This window comes from Poecilia mexicana, unplaced genomic scaffold (genome assembly GCF_051168715.1).
Source record: "Poecilia mexicana isolate PSO_F unplaced genomic scaffold, ASM5116871v1 scaffold_22, whole genome shotgun sequence".
Classification (NCBI taxonomy): domain Eukaryota; kingdom Metazoa; phylum Chordata; class Actinopteri; order Cyprinodontiformes; family Poeciliidae; genus Poecilia; species Poecilia mexicana.
The window spans coordinates 22,567,596-22,581,334 of record NW_028263391.1 but is presented as its reverse complement, the minus strand read 5'-3'; the positions used below and the strand labels follow the sequence as shown (position 1 = coordinate 22,581,334).

The following is a 13,739-nucleotide window of genomic DNA, read 5'->3' as shown; positions in this document are numbered from 1 at the left end:
GGGCTGGAACTGGAGCTCTTAAAGGGACAGTAGCATCAGTTTGACACCGGGCGGTTTATTGTTAGGCTGGATGAAGACAATAAAAGTGTGTTATATTAACTACATGTGCATCATTTAAGCTATGATAAACGAGCTTTTAAGAAATACATCTTTATAATAGTAAAGATGTATTTACTATTATACTTAAATAAAGACTTAAGTCTTTAAGTATAAAGACTTATAGTCTTTATACTTTAAGTCTTTAAGTATAAAGACTTAAAGATTTAAGATCGGAAATTCATTACAATAAATTATGGAAAGTACCTAATTCTTGATGAAAAGTAAAGGACTTATAATTGTTCGCTGGACTATGTTGAGTTATTGTGCTTCATATGACCGTTTATTACCTTTGATAGAAGAAAGAGTATTAAAGTGTTGTAATGACATATTTACAGCTTAATTTGATTTTCTTCTGTTCTTATGTTGCAATTTTATATCTTTTTGTTAAACTTTATCTTTCAAACAAGCATTTTTTGAGTGAGGACATCTTCCAACAAAATCCCCACATAATTTTTTTTAATTATTACTCTTTATACTCTACTTCACTTTTCCCTGTAATAAAGTGGGTGTAGCTAAGAGGAGATGCAGAGGGCAGTCTGTAAATGATAACTGAGTCAGCTGAACTCTTGCTTATTGGCTCACAAGAGATATTGAAAGAAAACACTCCCGCCCCATTCACAGCGACCAAACCCAACCACATGACCTGACCCCCACTGGCCAAGACAAAGTAAACTCACTACCACAGCAAGACTATTGTCATGGCTGGATCAGGGTTGAAATTTTGAAAAAAATATGTATGTAAAAGTTTTCAGAAATATGTTTTGTTGTGTGTTTAGCTTATTAGTGGATTTAAAAAGCCTCGATTGACAGTCAGTGAAGAAACAAGACTTACAACAGTGAAAAGGAATCAGAAACTGTATAAAATAAAGAGATTGTAACTAGATCTTATTTTATCTTCATTCTCTGTTTCTTCATCTTTCATAAGGCAAACTGGTGAAAAGTTCCTGTGTTGTGAAATCCACAGACTTGGGATTTCACTTTTTTTTGCAGATTGCATAAACTGGAGTGACCCACCAAATAAAGGAGGGCATACACACATGTTGTTAAATTATATCTGAGCTTTGGTGACTTGAATTAAACTTAAAACAAACTTTAAACCACTAGTAGAGGGAATGTCAGAAGACATCACCAAAACATTTGATTGTTGTTGCTTTGACATTGTTATGCTTTCAGGTTTTGTCTGAATAGCTCAGTGTACGTCAAAGTTTCTCTTACATGAATGATCTTATTCAGAAAGATCTTAAAAAAAGAACTGAGAGGAAACAAAGTTAACATTTGAAACAACGAGAAAAAAGTGATAACTGGAGAAGAAGAAAGTAGCAGAATGAGAAAACGTAAAAAATTTGAAATCTCTTTTTATTTGGTGTCTAATGTGACACTCAGTCTCATTTTGATTGGTTGATTAGCATCTCATGATGCCTCCTCCTCTGAAATGAAGAAACCAGAGAAGCCATCATGAATCTTTCCTGGCTGAAATAGATCTGATCAAACTTTCATGTTTGGTTGGAATAAATATTTTTGTTTGCATTGTCTGCTTTGCTTTGTGCATCTAAGCCAGGAGTCTCAAACTGTAGTCGGATGGCCGGATGTGTCAATGCTTCAACGTGCTTGAATCAAATCAGTAGGTTGTTAGCAGGCCTTTGTTTAACTTAATCGCAGGCTGAGGAGGTAATTATCTGACTAATAAACAGCCTCCTTATAAAACATTCCCCCTGTTACCAGTAGTTTTGCACATTTAATCATTAGCAGACAAACATTAGTGTGATCCGCAGTAAAATAAATTCTTAGTTTTGTTTATTACCAACTGGTTTTACTTATAATCAGTGATTTAAGTCTTAACTTTGATGTTGGTCATTATGAAATCTTAACCCTGACAACATACAGGAATCTCTTTGCTTCTTTTGTGTGGTAAAACTGCTCAATGGACAGGAAAAAAATATTTTTTCATATATAATGAGAGTAACTGGTTTATGAACATGTAAAAATTACTTTCTCTGAATCAAAAGCAAAATTATATTTGAACTGCCTGAAGAACATCTGGTTTACTGCAGGAAATGATCTTATGCTTTTGAGCAAAGATCTGATCTTTGGTCCGTTTCATGTGTTCACATTCAATAGATCTCAGCCATTTGGATGCATTCTTGTCCAACACCCCCATCTTGTGCTGTAAACTTTTACCACAGGGTTTTACTGACTGATAAAAAAGTGAGAAGTACATTAAATAAATGTCTTCATTTTCATTCACACAGTAAACTGCAGCCAAAGATTGTGTCACTGCTCCCTCTAGTTTGCTTTTGAGGAATTGCTTTCCTTTGAAAAGTTTCTCATGATTATTAAACTATTTCAAGATATTTAGAAAGACCATTTTTCCCCATCTGCACTGAAAAATAAGGAAAGAGGTTTTGAATATGTATATATATATATATATATATATATATATATATATATATATATATATATATATATATATATATATATATATATTGCTTACATATGTCCTTAATTAAAATGGTAAAATAGGTACATGTATATTAATGCTTATAATAATTTAACAGTTTTGCTAGAAAACATGCCTATTTTATATGCCAAAAGCATCTGTGAGTATTTTTCTATTTCTTCAGTGAATTTATCACAAACTCATTCCACTTAAACCTTACTGATATGAGTCAGTGTGTGTGCGACCGTCGCTTTTTTCAATATCATAGATCAGAAATTACCTTTCTGTAACGATAAAATGTTGGGATGTTTTTCATGAGCCACAGTGACAGTTTAATTAATTTTGACCATAAACTATGTGACAGGAATAATTAAATAACTAAACATATAAATATAATATAGTAACACAATGTAATTTATGAATTTAAGATTTAAATATAAATTTATACATCTAACTAACATAGAATTTTCAGAAATTATTATTATTATTATTATTATTATTATTATTATTATTATTATTATTATTATTATTATTATATCCAAGTCAGTCTTATTTGCAGTAATCAACTGATATAATTTCAGTTAAATTTAATTTGAAATGTATTCAAACCAGGTTTCCTTTAAACATACAGCACTTTATAACTCTGTTATATATTTCATTCTGAAATCCTTTGCCAAACATCTATTTTTGACATTCCTTTGATGGATGCAACACCTCCAGGATCTCATGCAACAAAGCTGCTGTACAGCCTGAAGGAAACCTCAAACCCTGTGAGAAAAACACATTTTTGATCCCCTGAGGATCCTGTGTGTTCACTCACTTACAAACAAAACTTTATCATTTTTATAATATTTTTATTTTGAGAAAAAAAGTCATAAAAAAAACTATATAGAAGTCAGAACTTTGGTTGATTTTATGAATCAATAAATCAATTACAGATCATTCTGACCTGAAAAGTAAAACTGAAAGATTTAATTTTGTGAATCTTTTCAGCTTGAGCTGGTGGTGCTACAATGAAATTACACAGGGGGACCAACAACTTCGTCCAAGTCTCTATTTTATTTGAAGAACTGCAGATTCTAGATTTTTAAAAAAGAAAAGAAAAAGAAAACAAAAACATGTTTTAGAAAATTCAGTTTTTGCTCTTTGGAATTGACAGTTGTGAGGTGGAAGAACATATTATTAAAAAGTCAACCTATTCTCTTAATTTTCTTAAAATTTAGCCAGATGTTTAAAAACAGATTAACTTTAAATAAATAAAAACCTAATAGTAAAAAAAAAATATTTAAGTAGCAGAAATGTGACTTGCTTGATAAAGAATTTAGACAATAACTTCTAATTACCACTAGAGGGAGCTGTAACTTTGTTAACGGCAAGTAGAGTAAAGGTAAGAAGTAGGTCATCGTGTTCATATTTTCAGTGGAATTCTTTTGGTCTTTTTCATAGGTTTGTAAGAGCGTAAAAATAGTATAGACATAAAATCTACTCTTCTGTGTAATTATTCAGAGGTTAGACTGAGGTTAGAGCCTCGACTTTCAAATTCAGTTGTTTTCAAAGTCAGATCGTTCTCTAAAGCGGATTATGCTGCTAAGATCTTGAGATATATTAGAAATCTCACATGAAGTGATAATTTATAAGACCATGTGCACAAAAGTTTGCACAAATAATTTTTTAAATAAAACTTTAAGCCTTTACTGTAAGAAATAAAGTTCTCACCACACGTTTTTTTGTCATGGGTGAAACCTGTTTTACACCTGCAAGGTCACAAAAGGGGACACTTTTTTCGTTTTTTGTTTTGCTATTTTATGGAGGAGCTATCTTGTCATCTTCACCACGTAAGAAGCTGCTGACGCTGGCCATTACTCCTTCAATGGAAAAATAAAAAGCATTCACAGGAAACTCCCTTTGCTTGATTTCCAACCACCCGACCTCAAGATTCATCTGAACACATCCTGTTGTATCAACCCTTCGATGTCATTCAAGGCCCAGAAGTCACATCGGCGTCACTGGAATCTACTAAAGAGACAACTCATTCATTTTTTAAACACTTAAATACGCCACACAAACTGTTTCACATCATGTTTTTTTTTTATTTCATAACATAGATACAAATTAAACTTTAAAATAAAGAGTTTATGAAACTCACAGCATGTTGTCTGTAGAAATAAGACAATCCCTACAAACGTTTATAATAAACTCTAGTATAGAGTTTAGAATATATCAGCTAAAAGTCCCGTTAAAAAATAAAAACAACAACGAAAAAAAACATCCAAAATGACTCACATCTTACAAACCCACAGCAGATATGTACACATGCTTTAACAGACAAACAGTCTGTTTTAGGGGTTGGGGGGGGAGGGTCTTAAGTGAGGTGAGGACTTGGTGCAGATCATTTCAGATGGGAAGTGATGTTTGGAATGCATTAAAAATGTAAAAAAAAAAAAAAAGAAAAAAAGGATAAATATTTCACTTCTTCTAAAAGAAACTGCATTTATGAAGGGAAGACATACACATCGCTTTCAGTTTCCAATTCCTCTGCTTTGGTGTGTTGATTTTGTCTGTCCAGGAGCCAAAGAATGAGTCTCTGTTTTCTCCCTCATGCACTGCTGCTGTTGATCCCCACTCATCCCAGAAACAGTTCAATGTTTTCTTCTTCCCTCTGTCTTCAAACCCTCCGCCTCCTCTTCTGTCTTCTCCCTCTTTTCCAAATACCTATCCCCCCCTTTCCTTTTTCTTTCTTTCTTATTTTTTTGCCCCTCTTGTCCTCTTGCCCGGAGTGAAGTGGAGACATGTGTTTCCCTGCACCTGCATGGAGAGAAAGGAAGAAAAGTGAAGTCAGATCTCTGCCTCCCACCCTCTCTCCCTCCCTCCCTGCAGAGGGGAGCAGACAGACTGGCGCCTAGCATGGAACTTTCATTAACCCCAGGCAGATAGCAATGAATCCGCTCCACGTTCACTGGCCTGTTTAATTGGCTGCACATTGAATGTACTTTTAGCACACAGTTTGATCTGGATTTATTTCCTTTCGCATTAAAAACAGAACTCGTGCTCCCATACGACTGATTTATTTAAAACAAGTTTCTTTATGGAGATGTGTGATGCGTACCAGTATTGTTCCATCCACATCCTAATGGCACAATCGTTCTTCTTCTTTGGAGAAATTGCGAGTGATATCCGCAGCCTGAATGAGAAGCAGAAAGAAAACAAAGAGTTTTAGCAGCTGGCAGCATGTGACAAACTGATACAAGAATAGCTTAGATGTCAGCGATGAGGTGTAATCACAAAAGATCACTATCAGCCTCTGGACCACAAACAGTTTAAAATAGAACAGAAGCAGAGAAAAGCTCCATCCTGTGCAAACAGAAGATCCACACTGAGACTCCATGTGCGTTTTGTTGGGGATGTTGAATGAGAAGCACGAGCCCACCCTGCAGCACCCTGCAGCCCACCACCTCCTCCACCAAACCCTCACCTTTATGGATAAAACCATCTCCGGCGCAGACGCGTCCTCCGCCTCCAGCGCGATCTGCAGGTCGAAGATGTAGTCGATGACGTGCTGGAGGATCTCCACCTGGCTCACCGACTTGTTCTGCGGGATGCACACCAGCTCCTTCAGCTTGGAGTAGCAGTCGTTCATGTCGCACAGCGCGCTCACAGACTCATCCACGCACGGGTGTTTATTCCGGCCGATGGCCAGGCTCTGCTCCGAGATGCAGCACACGGCCTTGTAGCAGCTCCTCACCGAGCGGACGGGACTGATGGCCTTCATGCTGGGACGATAAAGCGATGGGGAGACGCCGCGGCTGGTTGTCCTCGCTGTGAGTTTCGGGTACTTTCCTTCGTGTTCACGTTCGGATCGGCTACAGAGATGTGACAGCGGCGTACAGTTACGTTTTTATACGTCGAGGACGCCTACGCACCGCCCACTTTTCGCATGGCGTTGTGATTGGCGAGCGCGAAAAAGAGGTGCGCGCTGATTGGTTGAACGTACCTAGTGGCTGGAGTAGCAGGAATGAGGAAATTTGGATGAGATGCCTGAAGGGGTTTGTCACTCTGTGTGTGTTAGCGATCTTCTTCAGGTGCTTCTTTATTTGATATGGATAAAATTACAAAGTAAATAACACGATCCCCTGCTTCTGACTAGTTTCAACAAATGTAGTGCTGCCTGAAGGTTTACTGCATGTTTAGATAGATAGATAGATAGATAGATATATAGATAGATAGATAGATAGATAGATAGATAGATAGATAGATAGATAGATAGATAGATAGATAGATAGATAGATAGACAGACAGACAGACAGACAGACAGACAGACAGACAGACAGACAGACAGACAGACAGACAGACAGTGTGTATATCACTGTGTGTATTTAAAAGATTTTCGGACTAAATGACCCCAAACTGATGTAATATGGGCAAAGGGTCAGTGAAACCAGCTTGTTTCAACACAAATCAAGTTATGTAATTTGGAAGAAGCAACCAGTTTCAGTCAGTTTACCGTTATCATCTTGCATTATAAGCATATTCTGCCTTATTGTTGCTTATTAAGAATTAATTTCCATACATTATCAGGACTTTTGAGAGGATAAAGTCTGCCAACCCCTGAGTGAAACTGTCATAAATGTTGCTTTGGAGCAGATTTATATGTTGCCCCCTTTCAGTTTACACCGAAGCACGTCCCGTTCTGCTCCTATTTGGGTCTTATTTTCCCCTTTTCTCACAATCCTGTTTTGTGGAGGAATGCAGGCCTGAGCCAGCTGTGTGTCCTATCCCGGCCCAGCTGTGTTGATCTAACGCGCCAGTCCCAGACATGCTGGCGCCAGCCTCCCGACGTCATCCATTCACCCCGACGCACACTCCCCTCTCTGGCAGACGGCCCGCCCTCCCTCAAGAACCCATCGGAGCGGAGAGGCGAAGAGGCGCTCGGAGATCTGATTGGCTGAGAGGGGCTGCCAGTCATGGATGGAGCCGCCGCTCCACAGTCTTCTTTGGATCTGAAGTTGTGTTCAGCTAAATTACGTGGTAAAACTTTAAGGTAATAAGGTTTAAGATGTAATAAGAACAGCGACAATAAATAAGAACAGTGACATCTTTTAATAAGTGTAACACAATGCTTGTTGTTATAAATCTTATTATCACTATTTTTGGTGCCTGGCACAGCAATGACGCACAATCACACGTTCTTCAAGATTTCTGTTTAGTAATCACAATAATGATAATCACTAAAGTAACGTGTTAGCAGATGAGGGGATGAGGAAGGGGGATTATTAGGAAGATCATTTACGTCGTATCTTCAGACTCGGATGTGTGCGTAGAAACCCACTGTTGGAGATACCCCTCCAGTTACGCAGAGGTTGAACAGATGTTAAAGCTAAAACTGCCTTCCTCCTGATCCCCCCACCTTCCCTCCACCTCTCCCGCTCCTCCTCCTCACAACCACTGACCCTATGTGACAAGTCACTCAACGACCTCACTTCAGAGCAAACCATAATATTGAACCGTGAGACAAGACTTCGATCCGCGCGCTGTTTTAAAGAGGCATCATGTGAGCGGCGCCGGTTGTGCAAACAAAACTTTGACCTTAAATAGCTTTCTTAAATATGTCAAGAGAGAAGGGGTGTGTGAAGGGGGGGGGGGGGGGGATATCGCTTCACAGATCTGATGGGAAAATAACCGCTGGAGCTGACTTCAGGGAATGAAGCTACCAAGGAAACGATCTGGTCTGAGGTCAATTCATCAAATTGCGGTTATTTTATTTAGAAAGACCAAACTTTATTTTGTTCCCCCTGCCCCCCTCTTTTTTTTTTTTTTTTTGCATATACTCCTGCCTGCCCATTGCATGAGTCTGGGTACATCTGTGGGAAGCACACACTCACACACGCAGCAGTGTGTCTGGGCAAAGATCAGGTGCTCGCTGGAAAGGCAGCGGACACAATCGGGTCTCTCTTTCAATGGATGGGAGAATTCCGAGGCCGGCGTCAGTGAGTCTGCCTCTCCCTCTCCCTCCCCTCGCCTCTCCCTGCTCCTCTGTGCAGCTGGACGCAGACAATCAAGCCATCAACAATCGTCACGCATAATTAGCAGCACCCCCCTTCCCCTCCCTTTTATCTCACTCTTTATCTGCCTCTCAATTAAATTTTAGACCATTGTATTTTATTTCTAACCACTTAGTTCAAAGAGAAAAAGAAAATGATAATATTCCTTGAACAAGAGAGGACCTCGTGAAGGTAGGTGTTTCCACAGCTGCTGAGCTGCTCATATTCTCACCGTTCATCTTTATGAGTGTTTCAAGATAAACAGAGTGTCTCCTTTTACTCAACAGGAAAGAGTGTAGAGTAACGGGTCGTCTTGTGAGATGAGATTGAAAGGAGTGTCTAATGGAGAGGCTGTGTTGTACTACCAGTGTTGGATAATTAGGAGGCAAGAAACATACCAAAACTTAAATTCTTCGAGTGTGTGGTGTGTTTTGTGTGTGTCATGCAGGATTCCTTGTCATTCTCTGCTCAGGCTTTTCTGTCTGTGCTTCATCAAAGACTCTTCAGTCTTCTTCGCCGGCTTTCAACGGCCTACACATCCCCAGCTTTTGTCCCTTGTGACCCAGGCGGTGACACGACATTTTCTGCACATTGTTGTCTTGTATCGGCCGCTTGTTAAGAGCCTTAGAGTCTCTTGTTCAAGCTTATGCATGATGATGATTTTGCAGGAATTTTAGATGAGAGAGAAAGAAAGAAAGACAGAGAGGGAGAGAAAGAGAGCACCTAATCTCTGAGGAAATTAACTGACGTGTATCACGTTATTTCGTTCAGTCCAAGAGCAACCCACTCTGTGGCTGAGAGGAGCTGTGGGGGGGAAATTTATACACAAGGATCCCCTTTTCCATCTAATCATGCAGATGGAACAACTTTTCTGGAAATGATGGCACTAAACATCTGATTATATGCAATGTCTTACAAAAGGATTTACATCCATGTTAAAACCACAGTGGTTTTTTTTACTGGGATTTCATGTGGAAGACTAAAGTACAGTAATGCATGTGAAAAGATTTTCTAAATGTATTTGAGAAAGTGTGGCACACATTTCTGTCCAGTCCCCTTAATCTCAGTAAATTCAGCTGTTCTATGAAGGCCTCAGAGGATCTTTAGAGAATATCAATGAACAAACAGCATCAAGAAGACAAAGGAACACGATTGAGTATCTGTAGCCTTGAAAAGTCTTGAAGATTGATTTAAACAGATTCCCGCTTGAGATGTTTTGCAAAGTAAAATAATCAAAAAAAGTTTTAGAGCCAAATACTGCAGCGATTAAAGACTCTTCTACAAGTATTGACTAGGATGCCTGAATGCTTTGTTTGGGTCCATCAAATGAAGACCCACTGAATACATTGAAATTGCTCTAGTTGTAACATGATAAAATGTTTAAAGAATGAAAAGCAATTGATACTTATCCAAGGAACTGCATGTCTTTAGATAAATAAGGCAGTAAGAGCACAGAAACATGAAGCTTTACATTTCGACACCTGACAGATTAAGTCTAATTTCAAAAAGTTTCTGATTTTGAGGGCATTGTGGGAACTGAGCTGTTGAGATCCTCATGTTGTCTGGTGGCCCATCTACGTCCTTGAAGTGAAGATTTTACCCTCCTCTCTCTCTCTTTCTCTCTCTGTCTCTCTCTCTCTCTCTTTGTGAGCAGGTGGGAAACGACCCACAGAAAGCCATAAAGCCCACAGGCGCCACATAGGGGCAAAACAAGCTGAATCTACTGTTCAGGAGACAGAGGACACCAGGTGCTGGTCACACCATTGTTTTGTCGTTTTCATCAACTTACTGGAACAGTTGGTCTGTGCTGTGGCCGTAAGAAAAGGACAAACATCTGGGGTTGTGCAAGGAAGGCCAGACATGGTTATTGTGGTAGCTGGCACTTCGCTAAGTGTAGGAGAGCGTGATCAGATCAGTCACAACGCCTTCCATCATTTCACTGGTGCAACTTGGAGCAAACCCTGAATTTCATTTAGTCATTTTGGACAAGAAATTTTTATCCCTTCATAGAAAGATAGCTGGATTCTTCAGCTCCAGCATGCCGCACTTCCAAAAACTGAATTACCACACCAACAATTAGACAATCATCAGAAAGTGGGTTGCCTGAAACCGTCCTCTAAAGCAGCTTCCCTGTTCTGAGAACTGGGCCTCCAGACAGCACAAAGTGGCCAACTGTTTTCTACACAGCTCGTTCTTTGGTCTCATTTGTTGTGGAGCTGCATTCTCAACTTCAACCAAAATCACGATGGATGAAACATTTTGCAGATTACAACCAGATGATGGCCATGTAATTATTTTTTTTTCCAATAGTCGCTCTTGTGTCACGGCAGCTCCTGGTGCAGATTTGCAAAGCTTTTGCATTGCGGTGAAAACACTTTAAACTCCTCTAAGCTAGATTTTTGACCTTGCTTTTAAGGATAAGCTCGCACACTGGAATCCCACACACTGCGGCTTGTTAATAATGAGTCTTAGAATTTGCCATCCAGATCTGATCCTGGACGCACCAATGGCTTTTAAAAGACAGCTGGATCTGCTTGCTTCAAGACATCCAAGCTGGAGAAGATACATGCATGGGAAACTAAAATGGAAACAAACTAATCCCACTATTTTTCATCTTGTCCAACGACATATCATGTTGCAGACAAAGACGTTTGGTGAAAAAACAGGACAGAGCTGCCATTTTAGAAGACAAAGCCAAATATACATCTGTGTTTTCTCACACACAAGTTCATGCATGTGCCTCAGTAAGTGGATGTAAAGTTCAGTAGGAGGAAATGATCTCGAAGAGACCAGAGCAAAGAAAACCGAGGTGGAAAATGTCTGATGGGCGTCTGGCGTCAGAGGGGAGAAAGTAACTCACGGACGGTGACAGAATAAGAGACGGGTTGAAGGGAAGAAAGCTGCGGAGGGGGTCCGTCACGGTGGTGGCTGCTGCGAGGGGATCAGCTGGTCGGACTTCACACACACACATGCACACACACGTAGGGGTTGCTCAGTCCCTGGTGAGTACGTGTGCACCTGTGTGTGTCTGTGTCACGGCTTTCTAGGTCAAGTAGATCCCAGAAACCGAGTGACTTTCTCCGTCTGTCACTGATGTTGTATTCTTCTTCTCTCGCTCCCAACCCCCAACACACACACTCTCAGACACACACACACGCACGCACACACACACACACACACACGCACACACGCACACACACACACACTCTCCCATCTCTCTTGTCTGTTCCTTATGCTGCTAATGAATTAAAATGGTGTAGACTGAGACATGATACACGGCTGATATCCCCCCACCTCTCCACACACACACACACACACACACACACACACACACACACACACACACACACACACACACACACACACACACACACGCACACACACACACACACTTACCCTTTGTTAATCTGGGTCAGCGGTGTCCGTCTTGGTCACCCCTCCAGACAAAGAGGGCAGAGTGACAGCAAAGAGGTGACCTGAATAAAAGCCGTCTCCTCATGACGATACATGTATGGGAAACTAAAATGGAGACGAGTCACACACTGAAACACACTCCCTGCTTCCTGCTGGACTCTCATCATTCTCATATGTATACTTCAAAGTCTGTATTTTTCTCCACTGGGAGAAATTTATTTTCTCTGAAGATGTTTTCTATAATGAATTAATCATTTCTATTGCTATCTGCTGGATTTCTGCATTCTAATGTTTGGAATGATTTTTTTTACATCATAAAAACATAACCTTGTCTAGCTAATAATGGATAAATTAACTTTTCTGGAAAATAATTTTCCTTCCTCCTCATAATGCGCCATGTGTTGATGTGCTGCATAAATCCAAATACATTTTAAATTTGTTGTGATGTGTCAAAATAAAAAAAATGATCTGCATGTCATCTCAGAATCTGACAGATCTTCCTTCCACTTTTTAGTCCAGAAGTGTCCAAGTCCATCTTCCAGAGACTTTTTACAAGCATCTCTGCTCAAACACACCTGAATCAAATTAACTAGTTACTTGGTCTCTGGTTGCAGTGTGGCGGCTCTCAGGGACTGGACTTGGGTCAGCCTGCTTTAATCCTCTAGCTTTGGTGAATCAGTTTCTTGTAAATGAAAAGAAAATTGCCACAAAATCTCCATTAGGATTCCAGAGAAAAATAGAAACACAAGCAGGAGTCGCCCCAAAGAGAGGAAAACCGGCAGGAAGCTCTATCTGCTCGGCCACGCTTGGCCTGCATATTGTACTACGGACATTTCCTGCTAACATTCCCTGGTTACTCTGTAATTACTGAAAATATCCTTCCTCCACCGAAGCGAAAGCCACTCAAGAAGTCTAAAAAAGCTCCTTCCTCTGGTCTCTCAGAGGCCAAAAGAGAAAAATGGCCAATGGGAGCAAGTTCTCAGAGATCGGGTTTTATTTTAAACCCAGATATATGAAGCTTAGTTATTTTTATTTTTATTTAGTTGTTTTTTATTCTTGTTGAGAAGAGCTGAAAGTCAATCATAAATCACTGGTATGCAGTAAACTACACAGCATAATGATTGCTGTGATGGTTTATATTGAATATTTGCTCTTTTATAATGTGATAATGAACTTATTAGAGTAATTGGGTGTTAAAATATGTGTTACTGAGCACATATCTCCATGTGGCCCTAAAAATACGTTTTTAAGGGCCACAAAGCCATTCTCTCTGATCTTCTTCTTCCCAGAAACAAGTACGGTGCCCTGACCTTTGACCTTTAGTGGCAAGGTTGGAACCCTAAGCTATGGGATTTTTCTCTACAATTTCAACGTTTCAGTTACAAGCCACAAATACTCCTGCACCAAAAGTGTCCATAAAAATGGTCATACACTTAAATTACTTAAGAGAAAAAACTTCTGAGCATTCACAAGTCAAATATATAAGTTAAATTTACTAAAGTGTGTTTTGTTTGAAAGCCATATATTTATTAATTTTGGCTCCATTTATGTAATTCAACAACACACTGAGTTCTCTTTTTTGAGTGTGTATTCACAGCAACAGTTTTCTCTGCTTTATGCAGCCAAAAAGCTTTAGTCAGCTATATTTTGTTCAGGATTTGCCGTTTCTGACCACATTGTAACGATGTGCAGATTTAACTTGAATGCTTGGACCATGTTTATGTTTCTCATAACTTGCATGTAACACCAAA

General features: G+C 39.5%; 1 protein-coding gene across 1 annotated transcript; it reads right to left on the bottom strand.

The window, feature by feature from the left end:
* Positions 1–4,605: 4,605 nt before the first annotated feature.
* Positions 4,606–6,420, bottom strand: id3 (inhibitor of DNA binding 3). Its single transcript, XM_015007129.2, has 3 exons — positions 6,009–6,420; positions 5,643–5,717; positions 4,606–5,341 (listed from the first exon to the last, which is right to left on the bottom strand). Exons 1-2 carry the CDS (start codon positions 6,303–6,305, stop codon positions 5,664–5,666), a joined length of 351 nt encoding a protein of 116 aa, XP_014862615.1. The 5' UTR covers positions 6,306–6,420; the 3' UTR covers positions 4,606–5,341; positions 5,643–5,663.
* Positions 6,421–13,739: the final 7,319 nt, after the last annotated feature.